The sequence below is a fragment of the Cheilinus undulatus genome, linkage group 4 (genome assembly GCF_018320785.1).
Source record: "Cheilinus undulatus linkage group 4, ASM1832078v1, whole genome shotgun sequence".
In the NCBI taxonomy this organism is placed as follows: Eukaryota; Metazoa; Chordata; class Actinopteri; order Labriformes; family Labridae; genus Cheilinus; species Cheilinus undulatus.
The window spans coordinates 16,237,538-16,255,832 of NC_054868.1; the positions used below are offsets into that span (position 1 = coordinate 16,237,538).

The following is an 18,295-nucleotide window of genomic DNA, read 5'->3' on the forward strand; positions in this document are numbered from 1 at the left end:
GTGGGGATGTAACCTGTTAGCTTGTTTTATATTTGGTCATTTTGACTCTCCACTCTATTGTTAACTCTACAGCCACTGTGACATGTATACATGTATTTAATGTCATCTTCTGGCCTTCCTAGTGATTGTGTACATGATAGTTTCCATACCAGGGGTTGACTGATTATTAACCTGGCCAACTGACTGACGCTGATATTTGGCATTAGGTCGATTATCAGTATTGGCGCTTTATTTTACTGATAATCGGTTAACCGTTTAATCAAAAAAATGAGCTATTTTGGTTCCACTTAAAAGTGTGTCTTTCCTTCTGGCTTTATTTTCATTCTGCACAGTCTCAGCAAATGCCCTGTATACAAAACAATCTGATTGGCTTGATATCACTGGCTTGATATTGTATGGGCCCCATACAATATGCATATGGTATCACTTTCTGTTTTCTTGCTTCTACTGTGTTGCTCTGTGCCGTTTCTCATGCAGATAGACCTTGGGCTATGTTATTGACTTCTGATAATGCAGTATTACTTTTGCTACATTCAGCACATTCTGTATGTCATAATAAATGCCCATCAGTTCCAAATATCAGTTATCAGTCGCATGAACTACTAATGATAGGTATCGTATCAACCCTGAAAAAACATTATTGGTCAAGCTCTATTCCATACGGTAGTCAGCCATGTTACTGCTAATCATGGAGATAAGGATACTGCAGTGATTGCCCAGAGGAGCCCATGTTGGTATGGGTGTCCTTTTTTAAATATTGGCCACAAGTTTGTGGTAACAAATCCATAGTGTTAATGTCTTAATTCTTTTTTTTTTTGTATTGTATTTTTTATCCCTATAAAACAAATCAAGTATTTTCAATGCAAGGGCTTTGACTGAACTTGTTGCCAAAAAGAAATTATATATAGAAAACAGTAACCAGCTTGATTTTATTTAATCTCTTAGAACAAATAAGCTGAAAACAACCATTCTTTTTTTTTTTTTTTAACACCTGAAACGTATATTATTAATTAGGGGTGTAAAGGTGTATTGTACCATACCGATTTGGTACGGGCCTCTCGGTACGGTACAGAAGAGAAGTGTACTAAACGGATACATGTGAAATGAAGCTCATACACAGACGGAAAACCAGAGAACAAGTCACTGTCACACTGTCCCGGCAACCACACAACCACAGCAAATGACAGCAACAGCCTGAATATTCTCAGATAAAAGTGTCCTGTTTAGTGACACTTTGTTTCCCAGTAAAATACAACAGTGCACGAAGACAACTGTAGCGCTGACATCATTCAGCAGGTGTGTCGCTGACAGCACGTCGTCCAGTGGATCAATCAAAGCATTTGAAAAGTCACCACTCAAACAGAACGTCACTGTAACAAGGAGGAACAACAAAAATCCCACCAGCCGGTTATGAATTTCCCATGATTTAAGATACTTTTATAATAACAATGGTGCTCTGGTTTTGTTAATCAAATTAATTCTAAATGCGGTACCTTAACCTGCCAGCTTCAGAGGAGGGGGAGAGGGGACTCCATCATGTTTGCAGCTGCATCATGGTAAAGTTATCCTCAGATTTCACATGGCTCTAACCTCTTTTGTCTACCAAGATGGACTGTGAAAAGTTCTCCTGAACTTTGTAGTAGGTCCCATTGGTTAAAAAAGTAATCCAGTGCTGAAGTCTGTGTCGAAACCAGCAGGATAGATGCTAATTAGCATACTTAAAAAGCTAACTTGTGGATGTATGGTGATATGTTCAAGTTGGCTGGGAAATTTTTGTGTTTAAAGAATGGGTATAAATATAACAATATATCATTTAAAATAACCTTGTAATTCAAAAATGTATTTATTTATATATATTTGTATTAATTGAAGACCCTTTTGGAAGGAGGTTGTATTTATATTCATAGTTTAAATGTAATTTATTCAGCCTATTTGCTTTTGTGAATTAATAAAAGAAATTAAATTCTATTATTTATTTGCTTTGATTACTGTACAGAAAACGTACTGAACCATGATTTCAAAACCAAGGTATGTACCTAACCGAAATTTTTCCTTACGTTACACCCCTATTATTAATGAATCTTTGATCCTATATATTTCTGAAAAAGAGCCATCATCAGACCACCATTTCCCCCAGTATACAGTTTAAACAAAAATGTTGTCTTACCTGAAACAACATTGTGTTAGCTTAAATATCCAAGATTACAGAACTTATCAAATTTTCAGACTAAAGTAAACCTGGCAGGTTTTTTTTTCTTTTAACCCCTTAAAGCCTGTTGTTGCATATTTGATACATACCTTTATGATACGTTTATCTAATCAATATGATCATAAATTACAAAAAAACTCCTGAATACAATCTGAAAAACGACTAAAAATACCCTCAAGTGGATTATCAGTTACCAAAAACACCTAAAGTAATAAATGATATACAAAAAAATATAAATGTTACATTTTATGGAAATTTGGATTTTTTTGGATTTCAGTGGAAAATGAAATAAACATTTAATTTCCAAAAAAATAGAAGTTTCTGGCTTTAATTGTATTTTCAGGCTTTAAGGGGTTAATTTGAGGAATTACCTATTCATAAAAACATAAACAAATTTGCCATGAAATATCTATGACATGTCTGTCTCAAGAGTGGCTTGGAAGTCTGAGCTTTCACTTATACTAGTTTTACTTTCTTTTAGAGTTGGCACAAATGATGTTTGAGACTGACTCTGCATGCCCTACACCAATCAGTCAAACAATTTATAGTTTTTGTTCTGCACAAATTTACAGGATTTTTTTTTACCAAGACACTTTACAATAAGAACTGACAGCTTTTTTTTTCTTTTTTTTTTTTAATAGTATTTACAGAGATCCAACATTAATATAGCATGAGTAAAATACACTTGCCAACAGTGACAGAGAAAAACAAGTCAGAGACCTTGGTCAGAAGCAGATTCATGCTGACCTACCGTGTGTCAGACTCAGAACTGTCAGGCTTGGAAGCTGCTGTTTGTTATGTTGCTATAGACTAAGGTTTGCTATACTGAGCTTCATTTTCTCCTTTCTTTTTCAGTGCTGTCATGCTTTGTTTACTTTTTTATTGATCTGCCAAAGGCATTACACAGTAGAGCTCAGTGTTGACAATGTTTCATCTTGTATTGTTAACCTTCCTACCTTTGATTTATTATAGTGATGTGCTGTACCTGAGTGCTTCAGCCAAATATCTACAGTCTATGACTACTGTTTATCACTGTGAAAATAATCATTGAAAAATAAACATATTTAATCAATAGTTCCATTTAATTATGTCATGATTGTGTGTGTTTAGTTAGTTTCTTTGATGTTTTCTGTAGCCCTTGTGTTTCTGTCTATTTTGTGCTTCTGTTATTTCCGTGTTTCTAGTTTTATTTTGTTTAGGTTCCTTTAGACTTTCCTTGTTTGTTCTTTCTGTATTTATTAGTGTACAGGTTTAGTTATGCCCTGTGCTTTATGTTTAGTTTATTCCCTGTGTTTCATGTTTAGTTTTACTCCTTGTGTCCATGTTTAGTTAATTTCCTGTTTCATGTTTAGTTTCATTCCTTGTGTCCATGTTTAGTTAATTTCCTGTATTTCATGTTTAGTTTTACTCCTTGTGTCCATGTTTAGTTAATTTCCTGTGTTTCATGTTTAGTTTCATTCCTTGTGTCCATGTTTAGTTTATTCCCCGTGTTTCTTGTTTAGTTATTTCCTTTGTCTCATGTTTGATTTTCCTCCTTGTCCAGTGTTTTTGTTCTTGTGAAGTTTCCTGTTTTATTTTCTAGTTGCCTTCCCTTGTGTGTGTCATCCAGTTTTGCTTCCTGCCCTAGTTTCCCTCCTCTGTGATTACCCTCACTAGTTTCACCTGAGTCTCGTTATCCACACCTGTCTCCCATTGTGCAATCACTCCCTGTGTATTTAAGTTCTGTGTTTCTCCCTGTCCTTTGTCAGATGTCATTCCTGTGTGTTTCTCCCGTGTTACTCCTTGTGATTATTTCCCGTGCCTCCAGTGTTTTCGCCTTGTTTCATGGACTTTGATTTTGGTTTCCAGTCTTTTAAATTTCAGTAAGTTCTTTTGTTTGTTTGATTAAATCCTTTTGAGTTTATCTGCATTTTGGGTCCTTCGCCTTTTGTTTTGGATTTTTGCCTGTCTGACAAATTAAGCATAAATGAGTTTGGGTTTTTGTCCAAGAGGCTTTTTTTTGTAGGTCTGATGACGATGATCCATGCTGACTAAAAATCATAGGCCAAGAATAAATGGTGTTCGGGGGCTGTCATATAAAAAAATCAGTGGAGCGATTGTAATGATATTGATGCATGCATTCAGGATCAATTTGTGATTATCCTAGTGATGTTTGGTGATGATTAGTAAAAATTATGGAGTCAAACAGATGACATCCCTCAGACAAGTTTGTTAAAATGTGCAAAGTGGCCGTCAGTGGAAAAGGCCAAAAAATGCCAAATCGTAGTCAGGGCCGTATCTCACTTTTGGTGCCCCCCAGAGGCGACTGTGTGATGGACCTGCACACAGTCGCCTCTGGGGGGCGACTGTGTGATGGACCTGCACCGTTCCACCACTAGATGGCTATTTCCACAGGTGGACAATTTTAGGGAAAGTTTGTTAAGTTCTGAGGCATGTTAAGGCCCCCAAAACAGACCTCGAAAAGGTGAAATGAGCTCTTGGTCGGTTCTCGGGCCCTAATAATTTGTTTGCAATTTTGAAATTGAGTCTTTCTGACACCATATTCATTCCATGCATATGAGGCTTTATAAAATACAATTGATAAAAAACAAACAACTTTTCATTTGCCAACCAAAGCTCTGTCTTTCTCAAAAAGTTTTACCTCAACAACCCTTTCAACAAGAGAACAGTGTACATTAGGACTATGCTGGGAGCTTTTCAAAATAAAAGCATTCTGTAAAAATGAAGGGAGTTTCTCCAAAGGAATGCTAAAGCAGGTGTTACTTTGAAAAGCACAAACTAGAAGTGTTCTTGTACTGTGTTTATCCTTCTTATGACTTATTGTACCAATGTGAAAACAGAAAGCTTCACAAAAAGTTGAAGTTTACAGAACAACAGTATGAGCCTTCAGCATTTTAGCTTGTGGCCTTCTTTAGGGTTGTCAAGAAACAGATTGCAAATATGTTCTATCACTGTGGGCATACATAAGCCCTACAACAAGGTAGATATGGCTCTCTATCAATTTCCTGTCTGTTTTGGCCAGTAACCACCTACGGTGCTTGGAAAAAATAGGTAAGACCTCAATTAGGCTCTACAGTGCCCGCCTACTTTTTCAGCAGAACTGGAAGTCTGGAAGTAAAGTTCTCTGTTCAAATCTCTCATTGAAATTTTGTAAAATTCATATTAAAATGCTTTAAATGCATGAACCAAGCTAACCAGCTACCATAATACTCATGACCAAAAAACATTTGATTTGGTGCAAAAATGGCATCTGGAAACAGAGAACAAAGGCAAAGGTACACGATTGTGTACATACAGTGCTTAATAAATTTATTAGATTAGATTAGATTAGATATCTTATTTTAATAAGATATTGTTGATGCACTGTAATGTCATTTAATACTTTTAAAAACAAATTCTTTTTTTATTTTGTCAATTTTTAATCAAATTTTGTCAATATTGAATAAAATGTTCAATGAAATGTTAAATACTGAAGCCAACGAAAATAAGTTTTAGGCCTACTTAGTCATGTTTGTGGTGGTCCATTGTTACAAGTCAAACATTAAATCCAAGTTCAAAAAATAAATTGTGTTTAACATGTATAACATGTTACTGAATTAATATGTGTTTACTACCTAAAAAATATAATACATGTTTATATTTCTGTCAAAAAAAAAAGTGGTTGTGGGCTTATTTGGAACACACATTAAATGGTACTTCGGTACCAATTAAGCCCATGCCAGACTTTTGACTTGATTCATAAAATTTCTTTAATTTATTCTTTAAAATATGCATAAGTAAATAAAGATACTTTTAAATGAGAGAGTAATTCTTCATTTTAACAAATGATCATGTTTATAAACCATCTTTGTATCTATGAAAAATACGTAAACTTAGATTTTGGTGGGCTTAATGGGTACACTTACCCTATATATATATATGTATATATACAGTGCTTAACAAATTTATTAGGCCACCCTAACCCTAACCAAAGTAAAGTTTATGCCACAGCTGCCCTAAATTAACAGCATCGGTAATTACCAAAATCTTTTTTTTATGGTTCTGCAATGGTTAATACACCAATATGTAGAAGCTCTTTAACCCAAATTATATTTTTAATGCTAAAATATAATTATTATTGTTATCTATGAATTTTCAAATTTACTGATTTACAAAAAAACTGGAAACATAGTGAAGCACATTAATTTTTCTTGATTAATATGTCAAATTATAGTTATTCACTTGCATTCCTGAACAGAAAAATGAGTTTTAGTGGTTGAATGTTATGCTTGATTAATTTTTGACTTCTCAGAGAAGCCCAGTGAGCCGACCCAAATTTGGGTGAATTCAGTTTGAAATCCCTCATTCTTGTTCAAAATGGTAAAACGTGGAGAGCTCACTGAAAATGAAAGAGTCTGCATTAAAGCACTTCATGATACTGGATGGTCTTTGAGACAAATCTGACAGGTGGTCTAATAAATTTGTTAAGCACTGTATTTCCTAACAAGGAGGGACAAACTTTATATTCCACAATCTATCGTGAATTATTTTAATTGTTGTTATCGATAGCTTAACAAGCTTTCAAACCATGTATGTGCCTTTTTTATACACTTGTCTTTATTGTAGCGATTATATTTGAAATATATTGTAATATATCACACTTTGAGTATTTATCGCTTCATACTGTGGCGGCATCATTTGTCGTCATCAACAGTCAACAAACTTTTTTGTGGGCTCAGTAGACATTTCCATGGTAATCAGAGACCCTGCCAATCAGTGCTGTGACACTCAAGGGGTGTGGGTATTGCAGTATTTTTGTCTGAGATCGCGAATAAACAATGTTTTTCTTAAAATGAGGTTGATTCCTTGCGAACTTTTGTCTTCTGCAGGGACATATATCATTGTTTCATGCTCAGGAAGCTCATGATAAATCTTCCTTGGATTGTCTTGATGATATGGCTAACAGTTGAATCCGCTATGGAGAAAATAACTGGGATTATTGCTTCCGGAGCCTCACTGTTGAGCCCTATCCTCTAAATTCCCTGTGAATGAGATGTATGTATTGGATGCATGAGACGCAGCTCTCAGACTGCCAGTCTGAAACAGCCCAGCATAGAAATACAACTGTACAGTGGAGAAGTGCTGTGGCTGGATGACATCACACCACCAGTGTGGACCAAAACATGGCGGCCTCCTGGTGAGTTTGTAAGTTCAAATTTACTCAAAATGCAGATATCTAGGAAGTTTTTTGTCCAACATACATAAAAGAGGTACAAATATTTACACAATAAGATGAATTTGTCTGACCATGTCAGGTTCCTTCTAAACGGTGTTTTCAAACCTTTGCACAGTAATTCTCAGCTTCTTCTCCTTGGATGGCTTGGAGGTTTTTAGTCCCAAAGCAGAACAAAGCAATTCAAAAGCAGATTTGCTCCTGCTGCTATCGATGTACACATTAGTTAATTTATTTGTTCAAGTCCTAATTTTATTTTTAAGCAGGCTAGATTCAAGAGGATATGTATTTATCCTTTTATAAATGTTTAAAGGTTGATATTTCCTCTATTCTTTATCCTGATTGGTGGTTGTTTTTATAATCTATTAGTTTATAACTTTAATGTCTTCAGATGTCTTAAAGGAGACATTTTATTCAAAAATCACTTTTTCAGGCTTTTCTAACAAAATTTGTGCCCCTGGCTGGTCCACAATCCTCTCAAGCACCAGAAAAATCCATTCCCTTTCCCCTTCTCTTTCTCCAACTTTCAGAAAATGTGTGCTAAAACAAGCCGTTCTCAGAATTTACACTAGTGACCTCACAAGGGGAGTAAGCACCCGCCCCCAGATTTGGTTGGATTCCCCCACTTGGAGGAAAGTTCTGCCCTCCTCTCCTGACCTTCTCAGTTACCAGCTGAGATGCTGGATAGCTCAGTGGGTTACCCTGCTGACTACATTCTGCGAGATTGCTGGTTCAAATCCCAGTCAGGTCCTAAACTTTGGATAAAAGTGTCTGTAACATCAGGAGTACCACATCCATCTCTTGGGAGGGGTGTGGTCAGGGGTGGAATCAGATAGCTCATTAACATTTAAAGCCACAGACACAGAAACAGCTTGCTCTGAGAAGGGCTGAAACAGACGGGTCTGTAGACATGCAAAAATCCAATACTGGAGTGTTTTTTCAGGAACAAACTTCATAGGCATGTTTTGGGGACCTCTGAGAACAATATAAACTTGTCTGAAAAGGGTAAAATATGTCCCCTTTAACATTTGTTTTATGTTACTGTATCTGTATCTGTTTGTCATCTGTGTGCCATGATGTATCCCACTATACTGCTGGCTGCAAAAAAAATCTACTGTCAAATACAAAGTAACCTCAAATTTAACTGGTTTCATTTCAAAACAGCTTCTTAAGAGAAATTGTTGTGTGAATGTTTGAATATGCATAATTTGCTTATTATACAGTAAACTTGTGTCTACCACCTGTCTCTTAGGAGTGTCCATTGAGCTGTTGACCATGCTTATGTTACACTTCATTCCCATGACGGGAAGTGTTTGAGGTGTGTGCTCCAATGACCTAAGGGTCACATGCCACGCAAAAGGACTATGTTGTTATGCTGACCATGTACATGTTTAAATGAAAACTTTGGGAATCAGACATGGATGGAGGGAGGGGAGGCGGTAGGGAGAAGAAGAGCTTGTTCTTGAGCCCTGGTCAGATGGGAGAGGGGTAGTTAGTGGGTGTGAACAAAGATTTCAGATATGTTGAAGAGACACGTATGGTATCTTTTCTCCTCGCCACTTGCCATCAAGTACCTCCCCTTGCGTGGTGTCGTCAGCAGTTTATCTCAGGCCCTGGCAGAAGCTGCAAGGATAAATAGGAGGAAATCTGATCCATATGGTGGTACTATAAAGCTCACTGCTGATTTGGAGGCTTCATCAAAACCTGGTCAAGGCTTGATGACAACTCATGACTGGCATCCTTGTCTCACACCTGGTCTCTGCATTCTGACTTCTCAATTTCTCCCCTGCAGCACTAGTTATCTGACTTACTCCAGGTTTTACCAGCAACAGTCTTGAAAGTTTACACATCTGATTAAGGTAAGTTACTTTTCAGTTAAAGTTTGGAATTATAGTGACAAGCTATGGACCGTTGCATTTGAAGTGTAGGGCATGATTAATAAAGATCTCATCCTTCTTACATAGATTGTCATGTTTTGCACATGGATGTTTGTAGCCTGATAATTAGTGAGTAATGATACAATGATTGTGTCCTTTTTTCTTCGTTTCTTAGATATGAAGCTACTGGGCCAGGCCATTTTCTTGTTTCTGATCGGGGGAATGTGGTGCCAGAACAACCGTAATGCTAAGGCAGGTGGTAAGTCTGCCAGGAAGTCTGGCGGGAACCAAGGAAGCGATGCTGTCCAGTCTCCTCCTGCAGCTGATCTGACTCCTGGAAGCACTGAAAACACTAGAGGTACTGGAGGCTCAGCTGAAGTAGGACGGGAAGGTGCTGCAGGAGCTCGAGCAGCTGGACAACAGATGGACGACATGAGGTTGCACTTTCTTAAGAACACCCAGGTTACATGTAATGATGGAACCACTGCTGGGTAAGATTTCCACAATCTCATTTTTAAGTCACTGGTGGTCCTTAAAACTTGGCAAAAAATCAAGTTCTGATTTTCTAAAACCATTTTTGTCTGTTTTCTTGTTAACACTGTCATGCTTTGTGCCCATACATGGGTGTTTATCTCCACCATCTTCTCACTCCTGTTTATTTGTGGTTCTACAGGTTTTACCTTAAGGAGTTCCGAGGAAGCCGCCGATGGCTGTTATTTCTGGAAGGTGAGTATTTTAAAACTCAACTGGTTAATTTAGTCCCCAAAGGTCAGCTTGTTTTGGCATGACACCCCAATGGTATTTTGATGGGGATGTCATCTAGTATCGTCAACTTCAGTTTTTCTCCTTTTTTGGATATTGCCTGTCACCCTGATAGACTTAGGATGGGCTGTATGTGGCTCATCCTCCAGTTTGACGTGTGCATTTCCTGAGTGCTTAGAAAAGGTTTTCATGACCAGAACCAACATATTCTACCTTGTTAAAATAACTCTCCATCAGCAAATTTGAAAAATAAACACATTTTTTGTCATTGCCATACAAGCTAAAAAGGTGTTTTGCTTTAACTTTGTAGTTGACATGCAGGAAATGGGAAAGTCAATTAACAAATCAAGTGAAAATAAAAGACATTCTGCATGTTTTTGGATCAAGTCTAGCCTGGTTTGCAGGCCAGGCTACAGGTGCATTTCCTGCCTTCTCAGTTCCTCACAGTCTTCTATGATGGGCTAACAAGGGTCTCCCCTGCTGTGACCAGTGGAGATTTTGTCTCTACTTGTCTCACTTATGTTTAGGTGGCTGGTGCTGCTACAGCAAAGAGACCTGTGATTCTAGATACCAAAATATACCCCGACTAATGAGCTCATCAGGTTGGCCTCAGACAAAAAGAGGTAGGTCAGATAACTATGTTTTCAAAGTCATGTCCAACATGATGCAACAGCCTATGTGTTAGCAATCAGTGCTACTTCTCTTACATCCACTTGAGAGGGCAGCTGTCTGATGTCTGACTTCTGGATTTACAGGAACTGGAATTTTGTCCTCAAATGCAGAAGAAAGCCCACACTGGCATAATGCAAATATTGTGTAAGTAGTTCTGTGTCCTTGTTGTGGCCCCAGGTGGTGTCATGCAAAAAAATCTCACTAATAAACATTTGCAAGACATGGCCATATTCATATCCATGCTGGATGAGGAACACAGTTCACTGGATGTTCAGCTTGGGCTAAAAGGTCTGGAAATAAGTTTTTTCTGTGCCTCTACTTTTTCACTTGATATGATTGATCTGCAGCGCTAGCTATGTTTTGGTTTCCACTAACTGAAGGAAAGATCTTTTTCTTGAGCTACTTTTGCTCCTAGATCTAACTCTGCCAACCTGCCACTATGTTTGGGGAATATATGTCATGGTGGGATTGTGATTTCTTTTTTTCCTGAGAGAAATGGCTTAATTTGTCTTAAAATGCTGGCGAGAATGATTGGAGTGAACAGAAACAGTGAGGGTGCAGGTTGGAAACCAAGATCTGCAGATCAGGCAAAGTCTACCACAGCTAAAGTCAGCTGCAGTCTGACTTAGTGTAACGAATGTGATTGTCTCCTTTTCTGCAGATTCATCCCATACTGTTCCAGTGATGTATGGAGTGGCACTGGGCCTGCACCAACTCCTCCTCCAAGACCACGACAGGGGAGAGAAAAAGAGAGAGAAAGAAATCTCAATGCGAGTCAGTTTCTCCTGGTCCTTCTTTTTTTTTTATCATATTTTTTCCACTCTTGTTTTTATGAAAAAATCTTAAAATCTAGCATTCTGTATGTTTGATGCTCCCAGTCATGTGATGGGTGTGTTTTTATTATCAGCTGAATACACCTTTATGGGATCCTTGATCATCCAGGAGGTTATCAGAGACCTCATCCCAAAAGGAATCAAGCAGGCCAAGGTCATCATGCTGGCTGGCACGAGGTTAGTTTTATCAAAACCTGTTTTATCATCAGCACTCTTGTGCTGACTTCATCTTTAGGACAAGACCCTGCATACCTTTCCCCTTTTGGACCATTCCTGTACCTAAAATTACACAAGAGAGGTCCTATTTATGGTGCATCCTCGTTGTCAACAATAGAGAGATATGTAGTCAGCTGTTAACATTGACATAATGTCTATTAAAGGGCATTGCCTGTAATGGTGAACATTTCTCCCAGGTTAGTAACATGGTTATAAGCATCACCTAGCCTTGAAAATACATTCATTGACTGAAAGAGAGCTTATTTGTTTAGTTATTAACTGACATCCACTGTCATTTTGATACCCCTGATAACAATGGCATTTTCACAGCCAAGCTGTTTATTGAGCTTCTTGTCCCTTTTGCAGCGCTGGTGGAACAGGTGTTTTGCTGAACATTGACAGGGTAGCCAGTCAAATGGCACAACTTGGTGCAGAGACTCAGGTCCGAGGCCTCGTTGACTCTGGATGGTTTCTCGAGAGTCAACAGCAAAGATCTCCTAATTGCCCTGAGACGGTTTCCTGCTCTCCTGAGGATGCTATCAAGATAGGGCTCAGGTGGAATTTTGCATTTTGAAGGTTACAGTTTTGATGTAAACGCACCTAGTTAAAAACCTGAATTAAACCTATAGATTAACTGTCTTTTGCTTTTTATTTGGCTCTACTTAGTTGAATTGAGTTATTGTCTAAAACATCTGATCCATAGGTCGTTGTGTATTGACAGTGAGTTCTTTTTCAGGCTGTGGAACGGGGCTGTGCCTGATAGCTGTCGGCAGCTCTATAAGAGAGGGGAGGAGTGGCATTGCTTCTTTGGCCACAGACTATACTCTACTTTGACCTGTGAGTTGTAGCTAGTGCCTAAACTGATTATATTTGACCTAAGCTGCTATAAAGTAATGTGCATTAAAATGCTGCTTCACAAAAACGAAAACTAGCTATTTTAACTCTTTGAATTGAAGTTACCTGATCTCTGTCATTGATTTCACAAAAATTCATCTAGATGTAAAGTTTTATGAAGTAACTTTTGTTACAGTATGGTGTTACCTGAAACATTGCTTTAGCTTACTTAATTCTAATATGAGTACAGTGACTAGAGCAACTTAAACACTGAACTTTTTGCCCTGTAGCTCCCCTGTTTGTTGTGCAGTGGCTGTTTGATGAGGAGCAGCTGAGAGTGGAAAACATCTATATGGGAGGACAAAGTATGTCTGAGGAACAGTGGCAGTACATAAGGAACCTGGGCAGGCTGCTTAAGAACTCATTAAGAGATGTCACGTAAGTTTATTAAGACTTGTTTTCACAACACAATCACATATAATACAGGATAAGTGACTAACTTTACAGACAGACTGAGACTGTATTTCCCTGTGTGTATTTCTAGGGGTGTTTTTGCTCCTTCCTGCCTCTCCCACACAATGATTACGAAAAGGTATGTATGACAGCTTTTGCTACAAAGAACTTTTTCACTTCTAGATATATATTTTTAAAATTCTCTCTCCCACATGAAGTCATCTGTACTTTGTGAGCTCATGCTGCTGTTTTGGTCTGCCTGTCATCAGCAACATTCTTCATGTCACCAAATACCACTTCACACTTTCCCTCACCCCGGGTACCCCACCCTTATAATTTGTCTGCACAGGTTGAACATGGAAGGGTCACTGCAGTCTTAGCTAGCTCCACTGAGTCAAGCTATTAAGTTCTTTATAGGAAGGAACTAAGGAACTGCTATCATTTGATGTATGTTCCAGCAGGATTTTTGTAAAGTTTCACTTGTTTCTGCTGTAGCTTTCACACTGAAGGAGGTAGCCTACTGAAGATGAGCAGACACACATTAATCAAGGTTTAAAGTCAGAGTCCCTTTCAGATGTGCTTTCTTTCCTACTCTTACTCTCACTTTGATTGCTTCATTATCTGTCTTACTGTTTACCCAGCAACTGGAAAAGTTTCCAAGTTAGAGGAAACTCCTTGCCACGTGCCCTGCACTGCTGGGACAGGAGTCTGGAGGCAACCCGCAACAACAGAACTCCAGCTAAAGGCTGTCCTTTCCACCTGTTGGACAGCTGTCAGTGGCCCCAGTGCAACCCCACTTGCCCACCCTTGGTGGACCAGGCCACGCAGCAGGAGCTCACCCTTGTCCAGATGCTGGTAGCTATGGGTCTTGACCCCCAGAAACTGGGCCTGGATACTCAAGAGGATGAATATTCTTTGGCTAGCTTGGCCAGCAATGGTGGCTAAGTGTTAACATGGATTGCTTCTAAAGAGAGAGCAAACAAAGGTTTATTGAGGGAAGATGTGTTGAAATGTTAGTATATCTCCAGAAGTAGTTCAGATATTTGGTAAATGTGTCTCATGCTGCTCAGCATTCCACCATGCTTCATGTTTGTGTTCAACTGGTGACTTGGCTGATGGTTCTGTCATTGTGCCATAGTCTGAGTGGTTCAGCTGTCCCTCTACTGGCCACCAGAGGAAAGTGCTAATTCTACTGGATTAAAGTTTAGGAGGCATACTGTACCTCCTATCAAACATTTTTAATCTGATAACTTTACATGAAATCAGACTCTGGAACACAGTAGTAGAGTTAAATAATTACCAAGAGACATTTGCACTACAACTACTATAGTTGTAAGCGTTGGCATTAACTTTCAATAAAGGTGTATTTTCTGTCTAATCATTGAACATTGCACACAATAACAGCTATTACTAATGTATGAGGATACAAGTCTTGATTTTCATGTAGACAATACAACTAAGAACATAAAAATCTGTTCTTTGCCATCATTTTGCACACACAATTCCAAAGACACTGATTGTGATTTCTGTGATGTTTTTAGTCTGTAGTTCCTGATGCTATGCTAACTTACTGTATGTATACAATACATAATATATAAATATATTTTATGTGCATGTAATAAAGTGTGATTAGATATTGATATTTTTCAGTGTATGCCAGCAGGAGTTCACCTATTTGAAATTTGAAGTCTGCAATTAAAAATCTCTCCAAAGAAGAAACAACCTTATTGTTTGTCATCACTCAGCTGCATAGATAAAATGTATCGAGTGAAATGCACTGAGATATTAAAAATAAATATATAGCCCTTTATTTAGGTTTCAACATTGAAAACACTCACTATGTCAGTGTTTTCCATGAAATTTACAAATAATATTGCATTTTTTTTTCATTTAGGTACTTTCTGAAGTGTTTCAAAAAGAGGATTTGACCTGGATGTACCTCCTGAATATCTGTATCAAACTCATTTACTGCATCTATTGAACATTTTTTCTTGATAACTGTAACTGGATCAGGGATCAGAACTGTTTGTAGTACATTTAATTCTGTTGGCATTCTCTCTCTTTTTATCTAAACTGAATTATTAGTGAAAAGCTTTGAGCAGAGCACAGCTACCAGTTCATGTGCATTTGGATGCCACATAAATTGTGCATTTTACTCATTCAATGTGGATCAAAGGAAAAAAATCTTTCTTAATCAGTGCATAACGCTAAAAAGCTTTCTTTTGCTATTAGCCTCTATTTGGATCCGTATGCATTTTAATCTCAGTGTGTTCTTAATAAACTGTGTCTTGATTTTAAAGGTTAATTGCAGTAAATGTAATTGCATAGCATAATTACACCGCGTTCCACATTATTATGCAAACAACGTTTTTCTCTGATTTTCTAAATATCAATGCAAATGACAGTCATAATATTTTTCAAGTCATCAACAGTTAGAGTATAATTCAAATTTTTTTGAACAAACTTCATAATGATAACTATTATTTTTTTTTTAAATAAAAACCTCAAAATGCACTTTTCCACATGTTCCACATTATTAAGCAGGCCACAGGTTTCAACAATATGGGAAAGAAAAAGGATCTCTCTGCTGCTGAAAAGTGTCAAATAGTGTAATGCCTTGGACAAGGAATGAAAACATTTGATATTTCAGGAAAAATTAAGCATGATCATCGTACTGTGAAGAAATTTGTGGCTGATTCAGAGCACAGACGGGTTTGTGCAGATTAAGACATAATGAGGAAGGTTTCTGACGGACAAATACATCAGATTAAGAGAGAAGATGCTAAAATGCCATTACAAAGCAGCAAACAAGTATTTGAAGCTGCTGGTGCCTCTGGAGTCCCAGGATCCTCCAGAGGCTTGCAGTCATGTATAAACCTACTATTCAGCCACCCCTAACCAGTGCTCACAAGCAGAAATGGTTGCAGTGGGCCCAGAAATACATGAAGACTCATTTTCAAACAGTCTTGTTGACTGATGAGTGCTGTGCAACCCTGGATGGTCCAGATGGAGGAGTAGTGGATGGTTGGTGGATGGCCACCATGTCCCAATGAGGCCGGGACGTCAACAAGGAGGGGGCGGAGTCATGTTTGGGCCGAAATCATGAGGAGAGAGCTGATAGGCCCCTTTAGGGTCCCTGAAGGTGTGAAAATGACCTCGGCAAAGTATATAGAGTTTCTGACTGACCACTTTCTTCCATGGTACAAAAAGAAGAGCAGTGCCTTCTGTAGCAAAATTTTCTTCAAGCATGACAATGCTCCATCTCATGCTGCAGAGAATACCTCTGTGTCATTGGCTGCTATGGGCATAAAAGGAGAGAAACTCATGGTGTGGTCCCCATCCTCCCCTGACCTCAACCCTACTGAGAACCTTTGGAGCATCCTCAAGCTAAAGATCTATGAAGGTGGGAGGCAGTTCACATCAAAACAGCAGCTCTGGGAGGATATTCTGACATCCTGCAAAAAAAATTCTAGCAGAAACTCACCAAAAACTCACAAGTTCAATGGATGCAAGAATAGTGAAGATGATATCAAAGAAGGGCTCCTATGTTAACATGGAACTTGGCCTGTTAAGATGTTTTTGATTGAAATAGCTTTGATTTCAGTAAATATGGCCCCCTGATGCTGCAATTTCTACAAATGACCATTTTCAGTTCTTTATAACCTATAAAATGTTTTAAAAGGCTGTTGTGCTTAATAATGTGGAACAGTGCATTTTGAGGTTTTTATTTTTTAAAAAATAATTTTTGTCATTATGAAGTTTGTTCAAAAACATTTGAATTGTGCTCTAATGGCTGATGACTTGAAAAACGTTCTGACTGTCATTTGCATTAGTATTTAGGAAAATCTGAGACAAAATATCATTTGCATAATAATGTGGAACGCGGTGTAGATTTTCTTGATGCACAAAAGATGTGTCAAGTGTTGAGAAATATTAGCTTAGTTTGGTTTATAATGCTACAAACTAAGATATACATTGTGAGCCAGTGGCATAGATTGCTGTCAGTTGACTAAACACATTGTATCAAGAACAATAAGCTAACTGAAATATGACTGTAAAATACATTGAACAGATAATTGTTTTTTTTTCATGAGCCTCTTTCACACATGTACTACAATCCTGAAAATGTCCAAATCAAGCTGCAGAGTTTCATGTGAAAGCAAAAATCCAAATTGGAGATAATCTTTTGGTACATGAACAAAATCAGTTCAGTGTCCCATGCCTGCAGCCTATAATGGTTGTGGAAGTGCAGCTGTTAACTGTGGCTGAGATTTATTTTGATAAGTTCCTCCTCCTGGATGTTCTCCCCAGTTGATACTCTTCACCTAAACCAAACATAGCAGATTATTTCATGAAGAGAGCTCATCTTATATTGGTGATCTAAATCTGAATGCTGCATGCATGAAAGGTTAAGTCTGGGATAAGTTTTGGCCTGCTAAAAACGACCATAACCAATCTCTGGAACCTCCATACTGACCTTTTTTTAATGATAAATGTATAAAAGTAAATGTTTCTCTATTTTAAAAATTTGAAATGATGTGTTTCATTATATGGTGTTATTTTTTTCTGACACTGGAAAATAAAAGATGAGTATATGAATACAGCACAAGTAGGAATCACAGGCATTATGACAAATTTCTAATTTTGCTTCTTAAAATTGTTTAAAATGTATTTTTGAATAAGGACTCTGTCCAACTCTTTTCATTCTAGAAAAATAGAAATGTTATCCAAAGAAAACAATGATAAATAATTTTGACTAATTAAGACAAATAAGAACATTATTTAATTTTTATACCCAAAAAAGTTCATGTCACACTGTATAACAAATTTAGGTGTTCAAGTTACAAACAAGGGGATAAATTCAAAATCCAGTGAGAATTTCAAATGCCACATATGTTTCGGGAAAATTCAGATTTAGTGCACATGATATAAGAAATTCTGCTCCCAAATTTATACGTTCAGAAGAAATAAGGGCCAAAGTTTCGGGCTAAAGGGTGAACGTCACCCACTCGAATACAGTCATTCATCCACAACGCTAGGTGACGCTGCTGTATACTTCATTAACATATCTAAAAGACAGAAGATCTTTTACTCTCAAGCGTAACTTTGAACATAGACATATGATGTTCTTTCGACCGTCTGTGGTTACACTACACATAACAGAAAGCCAACATAGAAGTCTAAATCAACTCAAAGGGAAGGTTACACATAAAATGTGTACATAATA

The 18,295-nt window shown here is 37.7% G+C and overlaps 1 protein-coding gene across 1 annotated transcript; it reads left to right on the forward strand.

Moving 5' to 3' along the window:
• The first annotated feature begins 9,475 nt into the window (after positions 1–9,475).
• notum2 (notum pectinacetylesterase 2) lies at positions 9,476–14,013 on the forward strand. The gene is made up of 11 exons (XM_041786189.1): positions 9,476–9,789; positions 9,972–10,024; positions 10,588–10,683; positions 10,816–10,876; positions 11,394–11,506; positions 11,640–11,742; positions 12,148–12,336; positions 12,518–12,618; positions 12,906–13,053; positions 13,160–13,207; positions 13,710–14,013. The coding sequence occupies exons 1-11, from the start codon at positions 9,476–9,478 to the stop codon at positions 14,011–14,013; spliced, it is 1,530 nt and encodes a 509-aa protein (XP_041642123.1).
• The last annotated feature ends 4,282 nt before the right edge of the window (positions 14,014–18,295 follow it).

Excerpts from the sequence above, each read along its gene's own strand:
- notum2 (XM_041786189.1), top strand. The coding sequence starts at position 9,476 with ATGAAGCTACTGGGCCAGGCCATTTTCTTGTTTCTGATCGGGGGAATG. Across the intron at positions 9,790-9,971 it reads AATGATGGAACCACTGCTGG|GTTTTACCTTAAGGAGTTCC; the intron begins GTAAGATTTCCA and ends GTGGTTCTACAG. Across the intron at positions 12,337-12,517 it reads GCTATCAAGATAGGGCTCAG|GCTGTGGAACGGGGCTGTGC; the intron begins GTGGAATTTTGC and ends GTTCTTTTTCAG.